Below are 23,046 nucleotides of genomic sequence, written 5' to 3'. Positions count from 1 at the left end.
TTTTATTTTCTTAGTTAACACAAAAGCTACATGATCCATTAAAAATTTTTTTTTTGAATATTACATCTTCGTTCTGTAACGGGTACGTACATCATAAAGATTTATTTTCTGGATTTTTTTTTTTGATTAGGTTCAATTCTAAATAAGAAACAATAATAACAATAATAATAAGAAGAATTGCTATTCTCGTTTTGTTGTGTATATCCACAACGTTTCCGTCCATGGAACATCGAACCTTCTTCGATTGCAGCTTTTTCAACTTTGTAATCTTCTAATTAAATTTGAGAGCATAGAATTTTGAATTGAATCCATAGTCATATGGCGTAACGGCTAACACCTTGTTTATCAATCAGTTCTAGGCGATTAGCGATTCGCGGCTTTCAATCCTTACCGCAAGTGATAATAACTAAGTATGACATAAATTAACACTTTGCCATGGCTGACGGAAGAACAAGAACAATCTACCCCTGTATGCTAAATAAAGGGTTCTGTTCGAAATTCCGTATAGGTTTCACGATTCATCATAGAAATTCTTAAAGTTGAAGAAAAGCATCTGAAGAAGGTCGCCTAAAACATAAGATGAGAACGGTAATCTGAACAATCCAAACGCAAATTATCAATCCTCATCTAAGAAAAAGTCCTAAATTTTTTTTCTTGTTGAATTAAATATCAAATTTTCAGATTTTTAATTTGTTTTCCAAGATTTATTTTTATGAGGGGGGGGGAGATGTTTGTTATATAAGCATATTTATTCGTAAATATCGATCACCCATTGTAATCGATTGTTTTGGTTTATGGATACAATGAATCAAAATACTTCACTTTTTTTGTCTACAAAGCTCACTGGTGCTTGTTTAGATTGATGGTCTTTTTAAATCAACGCATTTCAGGTGAAGACATTATTACGTACTAACATGTCATGTCGAAAATAGAAATTATAAAAATGACGGAAAAAATAATCCAGTAGAAAAATAATGGTAATCGTGAAGAAAGAGAGAGCCTGTTTCCTCCGTTTGACTATAGGTGGCGTTACTGTCTGTCCACCCAGTTACGGAAGCACAAAATGTTTATAATGCCACTCTTGAAATAAAAATAAATGTTTTTGTTATATTTTAATTTTAAACATGTTTTTTTTTTTTTTTTTTTGCAAACATATTTAAGTTTTATTTTTTCAAACATTTACGTTTTGTTGCTTCTTTATTTTCAAACATTTACGTTTTTTTTTTAAGCAAGCATAAACTAAATATTTTTTAAATATTTTTCTTTTTGAAAAGTTTGCTTATGCACTTATTGTACCGCGCTATTTTTTAATAGTAGTTTCAAGTAAGATTCAGGTTTTACAATATCCTTTTTCAAATATATATATATAAATACTCGCGGAAAAGGTAAAATAAGTGCAGAAAAATTAAAAAAAAAAAAAAAGGGGGGGGGGGCCCATAAAAGATTTAAAAAAAAAAAACGTTGATTTTTTTTTTTTTTTATCATAAGAGCGTAAAAAATACTCGCGGAAAAACGGTTGTACCCATAAATATGTTTAAAAGAAAAATATAGCAAAAACATTTAGTTTATGCTTGCAAAAAAAAAGAAAAGTAAAAACAAAAAAACGTAAATGTTTAAAAATAAACAAGCATCAAAACGTAAATGTTTGGAAAAATAAAACTTAAATATGTTTGCAAAAACAAAAACAAAACGTAAATGTTTGAAAAAAAAATAAAACTTAAATATATTTGCAAAAAAAAAAAAAAAAAAAAAAACATGTTTAAAATTAAAATATAACAAAAACATTCATTTTTATTTCAAGGGTAGCATTATATACATTTTGTGCTTCCGTAACGGGGTGGACAGACAGTAACGCCACCTATAGTCAAACCGAGGAAACAGGCTCTCTCTTTCTTCAAGATTGCCAAAATAATTACATTAAAACAATACATTTTTATTTGTAATTATTTTTCATAATTCAAAAAAAAAAAAATTATTAATTTTAACATGATACGTAAGTATGTAATGTTTTCACCAGAAATGAGTTGGTTTAAAAGTTCACCAATGTACACTAGGCATCTCCAAACCGTTGTGTAGAACATCGTCATCATTTCGTGTGTTTACTATAAGTCTGGGTCAATTTCTATGGAAGATCATTTATGCAGAAATTTATGAATAAATAAAATGCACAATGAAAAGATGGACAAAAACAATATAAGATTTACCTTTTGTAAAACAAATACATTTTTTGATAACGAACTACACAGACGATAAAATTAATTTTAACCTGTTCTGTTGATATATGTATCTAAAGATGCTGTTGCTTACAGGCGTTCGTACTTTTTTTGGAAAAAAGGCACAAAATTTGATTATCACCCTCTGTCATTATTTTAAATAATCAAATCCAAACGAATTTTTTTTAGTCGATTTTGCTTTTGCAATTTTTATTATCTCAGGAGTCATATATTCTATTATATGATTATATTTTTTATTATTGGAAACCTGTTATATTAAAAAAATGTTTTTAAGCTTCATATTGTGTAATATTTGAATTTAATATCATTTAAAGCTTTTTAAAAATAATTATTTTTTAGAATTCTGTTTTTTTTTTGTTTTTTTTTCTTGAATAATTCAAACAATTATATTACCGAGAAAAAAAATATCAAGAAAAAGTGTTAATTTCTTTTTTTTTTTTATTAACATAATATTGATTTTATGTCCAATTTTATTTACAACTTTAGGTGAAAAAAGATAACAGGATTTTATATATATATATAGAAACAACTATGTTGAAATTTTTATCGACCTACATTTATTTTGTTTAATTTTCATAACATGAAATATGAGGGAGGGAGGGGGTAGAACACGTAAAAAAATATTTTCTCTAATATATGTAACAAAATCTACTTCTATTATGAAAGTTTATTTAATAATAAATAAATATCGAAAATTTCAGGAAAATATGATGATTATTTGATTTTTGGTATATTTTTAAATGGGGGAAAAAGTTAGGATACTAATATTAAATTACATTGTGTTACCTACAGGGGGAGGGGGTTAAAACTGTGTCGCGCGTTGGAAGTACGTAATGTACACAAACACCGGTTTATTTCTTAGTAGCAATTACTTTCTATTTGACAAGTTAAAGGCTTGAAAATCCTTGTCAAGTCGAAGGCTACTATGTAAACACTCTTTCCGTCCCCTCCCGCCTCCTATCATTATTGTATTACATAGCACTTTTCCTATGAATCGTGGGAAATTCAAATGTGATTTCCAGCATAACATTCACTTACTTCCACTGTACAGTTAGATGCATTGTCGGTTTTTAGTTTGCATAAAATTTGGTGCATATCCAGAGTTCAACCTAATTAAAAAAAAAATACAGAAAAATCTTTGTATGTACCTGTCATACAACAAAAATATCATATTCTAAAAATGTAAATTTTATATATATATATATATATATATATATATATATATATATATATATATAGTAAGCAAAAATGGTAATTAGTAAAAACCTGAAGAGAATGCTCAGTACTATTGCAGAGCAAATATATATATTTTTTTTATTACCATTTTATCTGCTTAGTTACACATGTTTCGGTTACCGAATCGTATCAACGATCCAATAACTTCATCAGACTGTACATCATTAACTGCTTGTCTCTCTCCTTTTATTTCTTATCCGTCTCTTTCTCTCTCCCTACCTCTGCCTTCAACGTTTTACCCATCCTATACCCTTCTTCCCCCCCCCCCCTTCTATTCCTATCCTTGTCTGGTTGAATATTTTAAACTCCCCCTCGTCCCCCCCCCTTTTTTTGTTTGTTTGTGCTTCTTCTAATATCGTTTTTCCTAATCATAATAATCATTTCTGTAAAGTTTGAAGTTATTGGATTGTTGATACGATTCGGTAACCGAAACATGTGTAACTAAGCAGATAACATGGTTATAAGGTAAAATCATTTTTGATTTCGGTAGTTTGAATTTAGCTACCCCTCCTCTCCAGAGGGACATTTACATTTGGTTACACCTTTTTGTCTCAGTATGATTTCTCTTTCTCTGACCGAGAACTGGGACATTTATCACACTAGTCAACAAAACAGAAGCGGGTAAAAAAAATAAATATACAACAAATAAATGTTACCAAAGGCAATATAAGTTACTCTTCGACCTACCTAGAATAAATGTTGTTGTATTTTAACTTATTTGAAAGCGTTTATTTACTTTGAAACAAGAGTAGGGTCAAGTCTGTTGAGTTAGAACAACAAGAAAAAAAATGCTAGTTTCATTAGTCATTTGGACTCTCAATAATCGCTCAAAAATCGAAAATGAAACAAAATACTAATAGAAAATTACATTTTCGTATGATTTGTAACATATATTGGATAGACAAAATACTGGTGGAAGCCCATCCCATTGACAGAATTAGGCAATAGTGAATTATAGCTGACAGGAAAAAGAATGGGAAAAAAAAAAAAAAAATATTGATCAAATAACTTTCACCAAAGGTACTGCATTTTTTCCCTACCTACAGTTTATGGAGGCGTTTTTTTTTTTTTTTTAAATTTCATTTTTAAGATTTCATTTAAATACGGTACTGCTATAGTCAGGAATTTAAAATGGTTGCGTTGACTTTTCGGAAATCATTGAAGTTGGATTACTTCTTTTGTCTGTCATTTTATTCTTTCCATTAGTCATCCACAGAGACTGAAATTCTCATAGCGGAGCTTCTGTTTGTTTATTAATAATTAAAAAAAATTTCAACACCGCTTTTGCACTCAACAAGGACGCACTTCCATTTCTTGTTCTCTTTCGGTGGAGGAGAAATCCTTCATGACTGAGACAATTTTTATTTTTGTACCTTTTCTCCACGTTAAAAAACGACCCTGGTGTCTAACTCTGTCCCGTGGGGAGGCATAGTAAATAGGTACATCTCTACTCATTTGCCTCTTAAGAACTTTCTCCTGCTGTAATTTTTTCCTTATTGTCGTAGTTTCATTTTATTTTATTTCATTTTTTTTACTTTTTTAAACTTAATTTTGTATATTTACTTTTTATTCTTTTATATTTTGATAACTTTCTTATACCTTTATTATTATTTCATAATTTGTACACTTTTTTATTCCATTATTCTACAATTTGTTTATCCTCTATCTTATCCATTCTTAATTATTGGTCCCCCAATTTATTGGAGAGGGACACCTATGTTTTCAGTGCAGTCCTTGCGTCTGTTAATCTGGACGATTGCCAGATAACCGTCCATTAGTTTTTCCTGGAATTTTGCCACAAATTATATTTCATTACATAGATATGCATAATAAAAAAATTTTTTCTTTTTTTTTTTTTTTTTTTTCAAAAATTCCTGTTGAGTCCCCAGGGGCTCAAAAGAGGGCAAAAATGTCCCAAAATGACACATTTTGCCCCATAATTTTTAATTCATCCATTAGATTTTTCTAAAACTTGGCCAAAATGTGGATCCCATTGTTCTTAATATACATCCAATACGGGTGACCCTAGCAAAATTCTGGTCCGCATCTCTGGGGACATTTGGTGCTAAAAACACCTTTTTGTGGCTCTTTTTTCATATTTCCTTACAAAAACTTGATATGTCTAACTATATACATATTACACAGTGGTCAACTCAAATATACATGTATTAAGGCCTGAAACTGCACCGTTATCCATTTACACTTGAATTTGGCATCCCCAGGGGCTCAAAAGAGGACAAAAAATGCCTCAAAGTGGCTAAAAATAACACTTTTTGCCCCATAACGGTTGATCCATCCATTAGATTTTCCTGAAACTTGGCCAAAATGTGGAGGCCATTTTTTGCAAGTCATTGTATCATCATATTGATTTGATGGACTTTTCTTAATTTCAACATTGCGAACTTCCGGTCGGACAATGGAGCATCGATAATGCATCAGATTTTCTTACACTTTCTTTTCCGCCTTTGCGTCACGGGTTCGAGCCTGCTTGCCTATTATCACTTTTGTTTTTTTTTTTAAACACCTCTCTCCATCTCCCACCCCCCGCCACTACCACTTTTTTTTTAACACCACCTTCTTTATTTTCTTTTTTCACACACCTACAAACATCTGGGCAATGCCGGACACCCACGCTAGTTATATAATAAAAGCTATATTCCTCCTATATCATATAATAAAAGCTATATTCCTCCTATATCATATAATAAAAGCTATATTCCTCCTATATCATATAATAAAAGTTATATTCCTCCTATATCATATAATAAAAGCTATATTCCTCCTATATCATATAATAAAAGCTATATTCCTCCTATATCATATAATAAAAGCTATATTCCTCCTATATCATATAATAAAAGCTATATTCCTCCTATATCATATAATAAAAGTTATATTCCTCCTATATCATATAATAAAAGCTATATTCCTCCTATATCATATAATAAAAGCTATATTCCTCCTATATCATATAATAAAAGCTATATTCCTCCTATATCATATAATAAAAGCTATATTTCTCCTATATCATATAATAAAAGCTATATTCCTCCTATATCATATAATAAAAGCTATATTCCTCCTATATCATATAAAAGCTATATTCCTCCTATATCATATAATAAAAGCTATATTCCTCCTATATCATATAATAAAAGCTATATTCCTCCTATATCATATAATAAAAGCTATATTTCTCCTATATAATATAATAAAAGCTATATTCCTCCTATATCATATAATAAAAGCTATATTTCTCCTATATCATCTAATAAAAGCTATATTTCTCCTATATCATCTAATAAAAGCTATATTTCTCCTATATCATATAATAAAAGCTATATTCCTCCTATATCATATAATAAAAGCTATATTCCTCCTATATCATATAATAAAAGCTATATTCCTCCTATATCATATAATAAAAGCTATATTCCTCCTATATCATATAATAAAAGCTATATTCCTCCTATATCATATAATAAAAGCTATATTCCTCCTATATCATATAATAAAAGCTATATTCCTCCTATATCATATAATAAAAGCTATATTCCTCCTATATCATATAATAAAAGCTATATTCCTCCTATATCATATAATAAAAGCTATATTCCTCCTATATCATATAATAAAAGCTATATTCCTCCTATATCATATAATAAAAGCTATATTCCTCCTATATCATATAATAAAAGCTATATTCCTCCTATATCATATAATAAAAGCTATATTCCTCCTATATCATATAATAAAAGCTATATTCCTCCTATATCATATAATAAAAGCTATATTCCTCCTATATCATATAATAAAAGCTATATTCCTCCTATATCATATAATAAAAGCTATATTCCTCCTATATCATATAATAAAAGCTATATTCCTCCTATATCATATAATAAAAGTTATATTTCTCCTATATCATATAATAAAAACTATATTCCTCCTATATCATATAATAAAAGCTATATTCCTCCTATATCATATAATAAAAGCTATATTTCTCCTATATCATATAATAAAAACTATATTCCTCCTATATCATATAATAAAAACTGTGGTCTTCCTATATCATATAATAAAAGCTATATTCCTCCTATATCATATAATAAAAACTATATTCCTCCTATATCATATAATAAAAACTATATTCCTCCTATATCATATAATAAAAACTTTATTCCTCCTTTATCATATAATAAAAACTATATTCCTCCTATATCATATAATAAAAACTATATCCTTCCTATATCATATAATAAAAACTATATTCCTCCTATATCATATAATAAAAACTGTGGTCTTCCCATATCATATAATAAAAGCTATATTCCTCCTATATCATATAATAAAAGTTATATTCCTCCTATATCATATAATAAAAGCTATATTCCTCCTATATCATATAATAAAAGCTATATTCCTCCTATATCATATAATAAAAGCTATATTCCTCCTATATCATATAATAAAAGCTATATTCCTCCTATATCATATAATAAAAGTTATATTCCTCCTATATCATATAATAAAAGCTATATTCCTCCTATATCATATAATAAAAGCTATATTCCTCCTATATCATATAATAAAAGCTATATTCCTCCTATATCATATAATAAAAGCTATATTTCTCCTATATCATATAATAAAAGCTATATTCCTCCTATATCATATAATAAAAGCTATATTCCTCCTATATCATATAATAAAAGCTATATTCCTCCTATATCATATAATATAAGCTATATTTCTCCTATATAATATAATAAAAGCTATATTCCTCCTATATCATATAATAAAAGCTATATTTCTCCTATATCATCTAATAAAAGCTATATTTCTCCTATATCATATAATAAAAGCTATATTCCTCCTATATCATATAATAAAAGCTATATTCCTCCTATATCATCTAATAAAAGCTATATTCCTCCTATATCATATAATAAAAGCTATATTCCTCCTATATCATATAATAAAAGCTATATTCCTCCTATATCATATAATAAAAGCTATATTCCTCCTATATCATATAATAAAAGCTATATTCCTCCTATATCATATAATAAAAGCTATATTCCTCCTATATCATATAATAAAAGCTATATTCCTCCTATATCATATAATAAAAGCTATATTCCTCCTATATCATATAATAAAAGCTATATTCCTCCTATATCATATAATAAAAGCTATATTCCTCCTATATCATATAATAAAAGCTATATTCCTCCTATATCATATAATAAAAGCTATATTCCTCCTATATCATATAATAAAAGCTATATTCCTCCTATATCATCTAATAAAAGCTATATTCCTCCTATATCATATAATAAAAGCTATATTCCTCCTATATCATATAATAAAAGCTATATTCCTCCTATATCATATAATAAAAGCTATATTCCTCCTATATCATATAATAAAAGCTATATTCCTCCTATATCATATAATAAAAGCTATATTCCTCCTATATCATATAATAAAAGCTATATTCCTCCTATATCATATAATAAAAGTTATATTTCTCCTATATCATATAATAAAAACTATATTCCTCCTATATCATATAATAAAAGCTATATTCCTCCTATATCATATAATAAAAGCTATATTTCTCCTATATCATATAATAAAAACTATATTCCTCCTATATCATATAATAAAAACTGTGGTCTTCCTATATCATATAATAAAAGCTATATTCCTCCTATATCATATAATAAAAACTATATTCCTCCTATATCATATAATAAAAACTATATTCCTCCTATATCATATAATAAAAACTATATTCCTCCTATATCATATAATAAAAACTATATTCCTCCTATATCATATAATAAAAACTGTGGTCTTCCTATATCATATAATAAAAGCTATATTCCTCCTATATCATATAATAAAAACTATATTCCTCCTATATCATATAATAAAAGCTATATTCCTCCTATATCATATAATAAAAACTATATTCCTCCTATATCATATAATAAAAACTATATTCCTCCTATATCATATAATAAAAACTGTGGTCTTCCTATATCATATAATAAAAGCTATATTCCTCCTATATCATATAATAAAAGCTATATTCCTCCTATATCATATAATAAAAGCTATATTCCTCCTATATCATATAATAAAAACTATATTCCTCCTATATCATATAATAAAAGCTATATTCCTCCTATATCATATAATAAAAACTATATTCCTCCTATATCATATAATAAAAACTATATTCCTCCTATATCATATAATAAAAACTATATTCCTCCTATATCATATAATAAAAACTATATTCCTCCTATATCATATAATAAAAACTATATTCCTCCTATATCATATAATAAAAACTATATTCCTCCTATATCATATAATAAAAGCTATATTCCTCCTATATCATATAATAAAAGCTATATTCCTCCTATATCATATAATAAAAGCTATATTCCTCCTATATCATATAATAAAAGTTATATTTCTCCTATATCATATAATAAAAACTATATTCCTCCTATATCATATAATAAAAGCTATATTCCTCCTATATCATATAATAAAAGCTATATTTCTCCTATATCATATAATAAAAACTATATTCCTCCTATATCATATAATAAAAACTGTGGTCTTCCTATATCATATAATAAAAGCTATATTCCTCCTATATCATATAATAAAAACTATATTCCTCCTATATCATATAATAAAAACTATATTCCTCCTATATCATATAATAAAAACTATATTCCTCCTATATCATATAATAAAAACTATATTCCTCCTATATCATATAATAAAAACTGTGGTCTTCCTATATCATATAATAAAAGCTATATTCCTCCTATATCATATAATAAAAACTATATTCCTCCTATATCATATAATAAAAGCTATATTCCTCCTATATCATATAATAAAAACTATATTCCTCCTATATCATATAATAAAAACTATATTCCTCCTATATCATATAATAAAAACTGTGGTCTTCCTATATCATATAATAAAAGCTATATTCCTCCTATATCATATAATAAAAGCTATATTCCTCCTATATCATATAATAAAAGCTATATTCCTCCTATATCATATAATAAAAACTATATTCCTCCTATATCATATAATAAAAGCTATATTCCTCCTATATCATATAATAAAAACTATATTCCTCCTATATCATATAATAAAAACTATATTCCTCCTATATCATATAATAAAAACTATATTCCTCCTATATCATATAATAAAAACTATATTCCTCCTATATCATATAATAAAAACTATATTCCTCCTATATCATATAATAAAAACTATATTCCTCCTATATCATATAATAAAAACTATATTCCTCCTATATCATATAATAAAAACTATATTCCTCCTATATCATATAATAAAAACTATATTCCTCCTATATCATAATAAAAACTATATTCCTCCTATATCATATAATAAAAACTATATTCCTCCTATATCATATAATAAAAACTGTGGTCTTCCTATATCATATAATAAAAGCTATATTCCTCCTATATCATATAATAAAAGCTATATTCCTCCTATATCATATAATAAAAGCTATATTCCTCCTATATCACAGAGGTGCTTCAGTTCCCCTATTCCTTCCCCAAACAGTCTCAATATTTTACCTCTCGCTGCACAATTATTTCACTCCTAATTTAGCTATTGCTAGATGTCACATTACTATTATGTTACCTAGCATCTTCTCTCTTCTTCTGATGAGAAGCATTAAGCTTTGAAATATCATTGCATAAAGAGTTCTTATCTTACACCCTTAATTGATGTATCATCCTTATTGAATAAACACATAAATCTATATACATTAATATATATGTTATATTGTCGTTTTCTTATTTTATTGATAATCTATATTGTGTAAAAGTGAAATTGTGTTTGTGTGTGTGTACATTTCCCTACCAAACTACTGTCATTTTTCAGTCTACAGACTCGAGATTTGACATAAGGAGTATTGAGATTTGGGAAAATCTTAATCAGTTTTTGGTCAGAAATTTTGCTGTCAAGGAGTCAAAGTTCAATGATTTGACCTTTGAAAACTCTACCAAACTCCTTTGCCAATTTAAGGTCTAAATACTTGAAATTTTAGACGTAGGTTACTTGGACTTTTTAATTTGATTTGAACCCAAAACAATGTTAAGGGGTCAAAATTAGAGTCAGTGTTAAAAACAATTTTGACCTCTGAAGTCCCTACCAAATTACTTAGCCAATTTTTGGTCTAAATATTTGAAATTTTACATAAAGTGTATTCAGATATAGGGCAAGCTTTTTAATTGGTTTTTGGCCTAAAATTTGGCTGTCAAAGTTCAAAAGATTTAACCTTTGCGGTCTCTAGCAAACTATTTAGACAATTTTGGATCTAAACATTTGAAATTTTACATAAAGGATATTTAGACATGCAGCAAGCTTTTTAATCAGTTTTTGGGCAAAAATTTGGCTGCCAAGAGGTCAAAGTTGAAGAGTTGAATTTTGCAGACTCTACCAAACTCCTCTGCCAATTTTGGGTCTAAACACTTGAAATTTTAAATGTATGTTATCTGGACATGAGTCAAACTTTTTAATATATATATATGCACATAAAGTTATGAACAGTGCATAGGGCCCGACCAAAACCGGGCTGAACTGCTAGTTGTATATACTGTATTGTATTATATATTCATATATGTACATAATAATTTCATATATAGTAGTTATATGTAATTTTTATTTCTTATCTTATAAATATAAATTTCATAGAAACTAGTGTCAATTGAAAAAATCCTACGCATTGCTTTTTATTAAAGGGAGAGGAAGATATTTAGGGTTATCTGGAAGATGTTTGCTTAGAAGTAAAGCAGACGTTTTTTTCTTATGACTAGTTGTTTCTAATTTTTGCAACGGTGGCAATTAAAAGTTGTCTACTCTTTCTCTGTTCATTTTGCTTATTGCGCAAATTCATCAAGTATTTTTTTAAAACAAGAAAAAAGCACATTTTAATGGCTAAATGTCTCATCTGCCATTTTCTGCTTAAATTTAAAAATATAATTAAACACAGTTATCTTAATGCCAGGAAGAAATCGTTTACCGATCAAATTTTATTTTATAAAAATACTGGATGATTTTACATAAATTTTTGTTTTTAAAAATTTTTTTTATTACATACATGATGTACCCCATTTTTTAATTTTTTTTATAAACCTAACAAGTATGTATATAATGTTTTTTGTGCAATTAAATTTTTTTTTAATATTGAGGTGAAACTGGACAAGCTTCCCCTCCCCCTTATAGTAAACATGTTTCAGGTTCAACTAAGATGAAGCTGTTTAGGAGGAATTTTATTAACAGTAAATCTAAAAATTACTAAAATAGGAATTAACCCTGTCATGGCATACCTTAACCTGAATAAAGTGTATTATTTCTTTCTTCAATCAAAGAATAAGAAATCCTCCCAGCCTTAAATGACCCTTATTGGGGGAAATTTGTCATGGTCTCAAGTTACCGCTCCAATTTGTGTTTACAAAAACACAAATACGCTATCAGCAAAAACCAGCACTCCTTGAATAAGTCACAACCACACAAAAAAAAAAAAAAATAGCAATGACGTATTCAACAACTACGGAAAATGCATAGAACTTCATTTTTCGCAAGCTAAACAAAAACAGACTTTTATTTTAGGCCAAGATTAATATATACACAGGTAATAAACACTCCAGACATTTTTGACTGTAAGAAATCTGACCTGAAATTAATTTTAGTCATTTGTATGTTTACTGAGCCGATTCCTGTAACTTGAACACCTTCCTATGAAGACAGCGAGTTTGGTCTGGATGCTTGTCAAGTGAGTGAGCCCAAAAGCTGTGGGAACCAGGAGCAGCAGCAGTACCCAAACAACTCTTTTCAGTGCTAACTACCAAACTATTTATGCGGTTCAAACCTTCCTTTTAAGGATGACTCACAAACAACCTGAATGTGATACATACTTTGCTCTCTGCTTCTGTCTCTCCTCTGAGATTCCCCTTTACATCCAGCGACTCCAGCAGCTCCAGCCCACTCCTGCAATCCCTGCAGCTTCTAGCGACTCCAGCACACTCATGCAACTTCCAGCGACTCCGGCAGCCTCCAGCACTTCCAGACACAGTCTTCAGCAGCCCTTGATGTCCATCCTCCAGCTCTAGTGCCCATCACTGTCCAACTATCTGTTCTAATGCCCACTGACGTCTAACCACCAGTTCCAGTACTTGTTGACTTTCAGTATGCAGTTTACATGCGGTTACCAGTTTCCAATATCAGATTCCGTTTACACAATCTGAACAAACCTGGCACATACCTCAGGTATGCACAGATTTCAACCCTACGAGACGCCCATTATTGCTCTAATCGATTCTGAGTCCTGATTCTCATTGCTAAATGGTTTACCGTTTTCTTTTGGTAAATAAAACCTGACATCTATCATCTTTAATCGATCATCTGTGTTTGTCATCTCTTTGTTATCGCTGTTACTTCTTTGCCTTGTGTCTATTTAGTTGTACGGTCAATTGACAACTTCACCTTTCGACCCTCTGCAACATATCCTTTGTGAAAAAAACAAAAAAACAACCGTGTGTCTAACCTGGCTCTCTTTTGGAGGCAAATAACAATCAGTCCTTTACTATGGCCATGTTGAAGAGTGGCCTTGCTTCAGTCAACGTTATTTATCTCCCTCTCCCAGCAGGATGACATGACACAAGAGTCAGGAAGTGGGGTTGAAGAGCCAGCACTCTAGAGGAAGAGCATACTAGCCTGCAAAAATTACTTGGGTAGCTCCATCAGCATTCTCCTGTAGGGGCGCCTTAAGTGATTAGCAATAAACTAAAGGGTACTTGTGCATTTAACGAACCAGACGTAACTCAGCATTTGCTCGGCTTTGTCCGACGCATGACGTCAACAGCCGGATATAACCGAGCGTTGCCGATTAAGCAGACGAGAATTTCGCTATCAATTGGAAGAGTGTCACAACTCAAGAAACGCTTATTTGAAGAGTTTTAAAAAAAATTTGTTTTAAAAAGATAACTGACGAAATAATAATGAATATTACAAACCTTGCGGACCAGCTCCAGACCCCAGAGGCTGCACTAAACTTTTGCCAGCAACGGAAATTGTTGGCAGAAAAGAAAAGGTGTTTATTTACATTTTGGCCAGGATTGTGTACTTGCAAAGAGAACAAGCCTTTCCGACGTTTACGGTTGGAGGTGTAGAAGTGTAACATGTCGTCGATGGACCTCCATTAGGATTGGGACCTTCTCAAAATCCCTACTAACCATCGCGTGTATAATAAAAATAATATACTTATGGGCGTTCGAGATGGCATCTACAAAAAATCTCCATCGCGAATGTGGGTTACGTTCTCGCCACACAATCGTGGATTGGAAAATTTGCTGCGTGATATATGCAGGGACTATTTTCTTAGGAATCCCCGGCAGATTGGAGGCCCAGGCCATACGGTAGAAATCGACGAGTCCGTTTTTAACCGCCGGCAGACTTGGGACACCGGTCTGGGTCTTCGGTGAATACGACCCCGCCGAAAAGGAGGGTTTCTTGGTCACTGTACCAAATAGGAAGGCCGAAACCCACCTTCCACTAATAAATAAAAAGGGGTTTGTATTACTGTACACATAGATTCAAAAAAGTTGTCAAAAAATAAATATATAACAAATATTATCAAAGGCAAGATAAGTTACTTTTCTATCAAACTTTTCTACAAATCCTTGTTTCTGGCGAAAAAAATGTGCAAATAATCCTTGTTCCTGCCCCCCCTTTTTTTTACGTTAAAAATTGAAAAAAAACAAAAACAGTTCAGACAAAAAAACAGTTAACAAAAAAAAACTTGTCTTATATGTATTTATTTTGAAAACAGAAAACAATTCCAAACAATAATTTAAAAAAAACAAAAAACATAAATAAACGGTAGGTTTTTGCTTTTTATTTATTTAATTTTTTTGTTTCTACATTTTACAATTTAATTGTACAGTTATTTTGTTGTAGCGTTGTTTTTATTTTATCGCCAACGCTCGGTTTTATCCGGCTGTTGACGTCATGCGCCGGACAAAGCCGAGCAAATGCTGAGTTACGTCTGGTTCGTTAAATGCACAAGTACCAGCTAAAGAAAGAAGACAAACCTTGGGAGGGTTGACCTCTTAGGACTGCAAAGGGCCAACAATATACAGCTATTAACAGAGAAAAAGCAATTTCAAGAATGGTGGTAACTGATTTTGGGACCAAGGAGAAAAAATTCTCCAACAGATTTGATAATTTGTTTTTCTAGGGGTAATCAAGGTCGCTGACAACGAATCTGATAATCAAACCCGTTGCAAATTTACTTTGCATGGTATGAAACCCTGGACCTTGGAACTATTTTGCACCATTTCACCGCCTTTGGTAGTGTTTTTCTTACATGATACGTTCATGTGAGAACAGGCGTATTGAAGTGACTTATCACATCGTGGAGTAATCTTTAAGCGGCCATTTGAAATAAGACAGTTTTCAAAAAACAAAAATAAATAAATAAAATAAATATGTGGATCATTTTTTGGTAAATATAGTGATATGCTACAAAAGAACACTGGCCACTCTAATTTTTTTAGGAGTATTCGAGGTCGCTGACAATGAATCTGTGTGCAGCTTAAATAAGTAGGTCCCGCAGTGAAAAATCTGAACAGTTAGGTCACCTGACATGTGATACCAGCGCTTCTACCATTATTGACACTTGTTAATGTTGACTTATCTTGCCTTTGGTTGCAATTATTTATTTTTTTTCACTTGTTCGTTATGTTTACACAGTGAATTAATTTGTAAAAGTTAGAAAACAAATGTGTACTGCAGATATTTTAATCATTTCAGGATGGATATACCATGCACTGAATAAGGTAGTAGAATCTAAGGCGGTAACCCTCAATATATTCAAACCTTTATAGGGTGTTGCATGAAGATCTCAAGATAATTTAATTATATGCTATTTCTGAACGAATACTTAATATAATCAGATCCTTCTTAGACAAAAGAAAGGTTGTTCTTTGTATCTGCATCTGTTTTGTATCAGAGCCACCAGACTCTACATTCAAACAACATGACATTAATGTGTGTTTGCCCCAGAGGTCGATTAAAAAAAAAATGTAGTCTTTGAGCCCCTGGAAAGGCATAGGCCATCTACAACTTTTTGTAGATGTTTTTGTAGCGAGGAGTTCATTTACAGGGTGAGGGTGCTGGCCCCACGCCCAACCTTCCCGGAAGGTACATACAGCACCTAGCTTTCTTAAATGGTCACCCATCTGGTACTGGCCAGGCTCAGTGTTGCTTAACTTAGGTGATCTGGCGAGAACCAGTGTGTCAATGTGCTTGTGCTGTACATCAGTGGTTGATTCTTGAACTTTTATTATTCCTGATAGTGATATTCGTAAACTACCTCCCTGATGAAATTGTCAGAAATGGATATATTTGCTGATGACACCACACTCTATTCCAGACATGCTCGCAAAACAAATGCAGAATCATCCTAGGCAATGTCTGAACCTTACGAAACGACCACCAATATGTAGTAGAGTAGAGCTGTAAATGGATGGTAGGATTTAATGCTACTAAGACTAAGCTTCTTTCCTTCAACAATTACAAAAAACCTTCTCATGCCATGCCATGATTTATAATACTCTACCTGAGAGTTCATCCTTCAAACTGCTCAACCTAACATTTACGGGCAACATGAATTGGAACAAATCCATTAAGGACATTGTCAAGGCTGCTGCAAAGGAGGTGAATCTTATTTATTGTGATAGATTACAATGGAGAGCATTCTGTATCCCTACAAAACTGCTATTCACTCATGCATGAAATATTGTCACGTCTAGAGTCGTGCATCTACTGCTAGTCTCTTCCTCTTGAACAGAATCTTCAACATAACAAATCCCACACTATCACACCGACTGCCATGCACTCTATCTGCACCGAGAGTTCCATTCATTGTCATTACTCAAAGCACAGATTGAATAGACAGATTGTAGGTATATCCATTCTTGTTTTTCTTATCAAAACTCTGATGATATTAATTTCCCTTTCTCTTGTTCTTTTGTCAGCGATGTCGCCTGTACCAAAGGAAGACCGTGACAAACCAACCGACGACAATCCCGAATGCAATAACGTTGAAAATGATGACAGTGTTCCAGATTTTATTATTACATTAACAAGTTCGGAAAGTGAAAGTGAAAGTGATGCTGATATTGATTATGACGGTTATGAATTGTTGCCACAAGAGGGTGAAGTTATTGAGTATCCGCCTCCCGTAGAAATATCTGAAGACACTGGATCCTTCACAGTCGTTCCGAATAATGTTTGGCAACAAGATGAGGAAGAACCACATAGTAGCACCACGGCACCCGTCTTTCCATTCACTGTAAGTATTAAGTTGATGAGATAGTTCTTGCGGAATTTTTAATTTTGATTTCAAATGATGTATTTTCAAATAAATTTTCATTATAATATCTTTACTTTATATATAATTTTAAGGAGCATTTTTCACTCTAATTGTTTAAATTACAATCGTTTTAAAACAATTGTCTTCTTTGAACGTTGAATACATGACGGGAAAAAAGCAAATTTGCACAATTTTCTTATTTCAACTCAAGCTAGGCAGAAAAGCTGCTGAAACAACTTGCAATATCAATGAGGCATTTGGTCCAGGAATGCACAGCACAATGATGATTTAAGAAATTTTGTGGTGATGATAAGTCTTGAAAATAATGAGCGTAGTGGTTGATCATCTGATGTTGACACTGATCAATTAAGAGCCTTAGTCAAAATTAATCCATGCACAACTGTTCAAGAATTGTTTCTGAATTAGACGTAACATATATGGCGCTATCGAACCATTTGAGAGAGATTGAAAAGAAAGAAAACTTGATAAATGGGTGCCTTATGAATTTAGCAACAATCAAAAGACCTTTATAAAGTGTTATCTTCCTTTTTATACACAACAGGAATGACATGTTCCTACTTACTTGCCTCCCCACAAAGACAGAGTAAGACACAAGGTTAGTTTTTGATGTGGGGAAAATCCAGCTCCCCAAAAAGAGGCACTCTGGTTAAGAAAAAAAAAAAAAAAATTAAAATTGCCTCAGTCTAGAAAGATTTCTCCTCCAATGATCAAAGACAGAAAAAGTGAAGTGTAGTATCAGTTGCGATGAAAAGTGGGTTCTTTATGACGACCAGTTACACTCAACTCTGTGGCTAGATGTCGATGAAGCTCCACAATGCTTCTCGAAACCAGAGTTACACCAAAAGAAGTTCATGCTGACTGTTTAGTGGTCTGCGACCGGTCTCATCCATATAGTTTTTTGAATACAGGCGAAATCATTATGGCAGAAAAGTAGTCAACAAATGGATAAAATGCATCAGAAACTTCAACAAGACCATCCAGTATTAATCAAAAGAAAAGACCTAATTTTCCACGACAACGCCTGACTGCACATTGCTCAACCGAAACTCTGCCTCAACCGCCATACTCTCCAGACCTCTCACCTACTGACTACCACTTTTTCAAGCATCTCGACAACTTTTTGCGTGAGAAATGCTTCAAAAACCTAAGCGATATCAAAAATTCTTTCAGCGACTTCATCGCCATCAGAACGCAAAATTGTTTACATTACTGGCAAAAATGCACTTGCTTTTTCATTGGCAAAAGCGTGTTGATTCTAGTAGTGCTTATTTCGTTCAATAAATTTTTGTTTGAGCCGAGATATGTTCATCTGAATTTAAAAGTTAAAAACCGCAAGAGCTTTCTTGTCAACCTGATAATTCATATTTTAAGGTTTTGTTTTCTTATTTTCATCACAGTATTCATCTATTATTCTTATGCCTAGTTATATATATATTAAAAATTCTAGGTGGACAAAAAAATAAGAAATTGCGGCATTAACACACGTAAGCAAAGAGACAAATCAGCTGATTATTTTTGTCACATATTTTGTTTGTTTAGCTAACATTTCTGATACATTTCTGACATAAATATTTTGTCTGTAAAATACCTAATTTGTCTTGATACATATTTTCTAAGATTGTGTTTTCCAAACATCAACAACGATCATAGTAATAATCGTTCAGGTTACTTGGCATCTACTGACAGTGCTCGATATAACACGATCAAGAGGTACAGTAGATTTTGGATATAAGCTTAAAGTAATGAAAGCAAGTCTGTAATGCTAGATCCAGGAATAATGTTTGGAATCGTAAAGAGAAAGTAGGATGGATTCCAGAATTGCAAAACAATCGGGTATAGATAATCTATCAGATTTCTGGCTGAAGAAACTAACAGCATTTCATAGTTACTATAGCAACTGCTTCATCAGATTGTTGGTTGAGAAATGAAGAGGCCACACCAGCATGGCTAGTAAAAGGTAATACAGCCCTCGTACCCAAAATGAGTAAAATACATCTGCGCTCTCACTACCACCTACAAGTTCTTCACTGGTTTGGTTGCAGACAGCATCTATGGACATCTTATCTAAAGTATTCCTAAAAAAAATAAAAAAGAATGTAGAAGGAAGTGTTTAGGCATCAAAGACCAATTGTTGATAAATGCGACCATCCTTGAGGACTGTAGGAAGAGGCAGAGAAATGTAAGCATGTCTTCAATTGATTACTGAAAAGCATATGATAGTGTGTTCCACATATGGCTATTAGGGTGCCTCGAATTATATAAGATCCATCCGGTTATCAAGAAGACCATTGCAGTAAATATAAATATGTGGTAAACATCCATGGAATAATATCAATTCCGGATTTTAAGATTTGAAAAGAAATCTTCCGAGGAGACAGCTGATCTTCTTTGTTTTTTTTTTGCATGGTGATAGGTTTGTTACTGATTAAATGTAGTAATACCTACAAACCAAGCTAGGGCCACCAACAAGACCCAAGGCCCAAACAAAAGCATCGATCACCTGATAGTCTTTTACGTTTACATACCTTCATACATTTTACATACCTTCATACATCCTGCTTGTCAAAGGGCTTGCGGGTTTTACATACCTTCTTCAAATACATTGGAATGAAGATTGGTCTGGTCAAATGCGGCAAGTGATTCTTCAGAGCTGAAAAGATCCGTGCTAAAGATGTACAACTTTATGAAGAGACTAACTTCAAAGACTTAGAAAGGTAGGAACAATACAGATATGTTGGCATTGAAGAAAATTATTCAATTTGATATATTAAGATGAGAGCAAAATTGATTCATAATATGTATACCATATAAGACAATTCTGCAAAACACGACTTACAAACAAAAATGAAATTGCTGGCATTAACCAACTTGCCATGTCTGATAACATACAGCTTTGGCTTTATTGACTGGTTACAAAAAGATAGTAACAGGCTAGACACTAAGCAAGAAAAATTTAGACGCTGTACAAAATAAAGTACAGAAACCAGAGTCTGCCAAGTCTATTTCTGTACAGAGGAGTAGGCATGCGTCTGTAAGAAATGGACAAATCTTGAGCTGTAATTATGTGCACTGGCAAATATCTGATGAACTCCCATAACTTAAGGCCCTGTCGGTGGGGCATTAGAATACACCGACTGCCCCCCTGCAGAGGGTAAAAGTCCCTCAATGGGTGTCCTGGATATGACCTTAAACTATATCCAGTTGTGAGGCCCCAGCTTGCGGGCTTTGGGTAGTGTGGAGCCACCCTTTAATTGCCATTGCTCCCAGGTCCACTCTGACCTGGAGTGATAGTACCTGTTAGGGTCACAACTATGGGTTAAATAGAAACCGACTTGAAAACAACAAATATATTCTATTAAAAAATTTTTTCCTCAAAATCTTTGGATTCGGCATTAAATAACCCGAAAAGGGTTCATATGCCGTAAAACAAAAACAACCAACCCATAACTCAAACCTTATGATGGTACATCAGCATCAAGAAAGAAAAGCCAGCAGAACAATTTCCAGCACAACATTGGATAAGACTGTGTTACAAATTAGACAGAAATACCAAATAAGCCTGCCACAGTAATAGCCCAAAAGAGCCATTGAAAAAACCTTTCATTGCAAAAAAAAAACTAGAAGAATGAACCGACCAACAATATGCCAAATATTTTCTAGGAGATCTCTCTCAGGACTATATAGATAAGGAAGTTCCTGTAGGCCAGTTCAAAAAAGGATTGCTCAATTATGACCAGGAGAGAGTGATTATGATGACCAATACTTTTAAGATAAATAGTCTCAGTAACTACAAGTGCAGGTTCTGCCACACAGAATTAGAGAGTATGAACCCCCTGACACTCAGCTGTAAGATTCTGCTAGGGGATGGCTACAATACGATGCAACGCAATAGTGTGTAAATATCTCCAATGGACGATCTGTAAAAAGTTGAATATAGAATGTAGCAGCAAGTTTTTGGAACATGTTTACCAGAAAGAACAGTTGGAAATAAGTCATACACCATCCATTATGACTATGCAATTCTTACAGCTACAAACCCCCAAAAAAACGGAGCTATCAAACCTGGCATAATGATGTGGGACAAGAAGAAGAAAGAAGCAACCTTAGTAGAAGTTAGTGTCCCCAATGAATCTGGCTTAAACAGAGCTGAGAAAGAAAAGATGAAGAAATACAAAGGTCTTATGTACGACATGAAAAGAAACTTGAATCTTAGGAAGATTGTTATTATTCCAGTAATTATAGGAGCAACCAGGCTCATGAAAAAAAAAAAAATATTAAAAAGCTATCTGACAAATATACCCAGTGAACTAAGCGCAAGAGTAATTTCTAAACGATTGCACCTAATAGAACAGTAAAAGTCTTAAAGATATATCTAGATGTGAGTCTCTGAAATAGAGGGTGAATATCTGGCATCTAGTAGGATGCTACATTTTCAGCAAAAACAAAAGAATAGGAAGATTGGAAAAAATTTATAAAGCAAATTTGTGTGTATATGTGTGGTGGCATCATAGTTAAACGGCTGATGTAAAAGCCAAACTAACCATAAATTTGAAATTGGCATATCTGAGCTGGTGTTCTCATTAATGCTGGATGTTCTAGAACCTATTTTTCACAACAAAATATTCTAAATTAAAAATACAAAAAGACTTATATTAAAAACAAATGTTCCACCATTTTTAGCGTTCCCTTTTAGCCAACCAAACAACTACTTTTCATGTGATGTATTATTATGAGGCGCGTTCCAAAAGTAATGCCTCCTATTTTTTGTTTTGTCCGAATGAATCAAAAGGGATTACAAATTGCATTGTTATGAAGAATAAAGTTTCTTACATTCATGACCTGAAGGTTTCATCTGTTTATGTTGCAGATAATGATGGTATGAGACTCTTAAGAAAGCAACCCCTGTCATGGATGTGCATCAGAAGCAGAGATGTGTCATTAAATTCCTCCATGCAGAAAAAATTGAATTGATCAACATTCACTGACATCTGTTGAATGTTTACGAAGTCAATGTCAGCGCAGTTAGGAGATGGGTTTGTGGATTTCAGGGTGGCAACAGATGTGAGTGACAAAGTGTGCTTA

General features: G+C 31.7%; 1 protein-coding gene across 2 annotated transcripts in view; it reads left to right on the top strand.

Annotated features, from left to right (window-relative positions):
* Positions 1–23,046, top strand: part of LOC145268259 (uncharacterized) — a 47,754-nt gene that overhangs the window by 7,506 nt on the left and 17,202 nt on the right. For both annotated transcript variants that reach the window (XM_080123605.1, XM_080123606.1), the window contains exon 2: positions 17,606–17,922. In XM_080123605.1, the coding sequence (XP_079979731.1) occupies positions 17,608–17,922 (315 nt within the window). In that variant the 5' untranslated portion in view covers positions 17,606–17,607. The remainder of the gene's footprint in view (positions 1–17,605; positions 17,923–23,046) is intronic.

Source organism: Euprymna scolopes, chromosome 43 (genome assembly GCF_053919585.1).
Source record: "Euprymna scolopes isolate OS-2025 chromosome 43, ASM5391958v1, whole genome shotgun sequence".
Taxonomy (NCBI): Eukaryota; Metazoa; Mollusca; class Cephalopoda; order Sepiida; family Sepiolidae; genus Euprymna; species Euprymna scolopes.
This window is presented reverse-complemented; position numbering and strand designations above follow the sequence as displayed.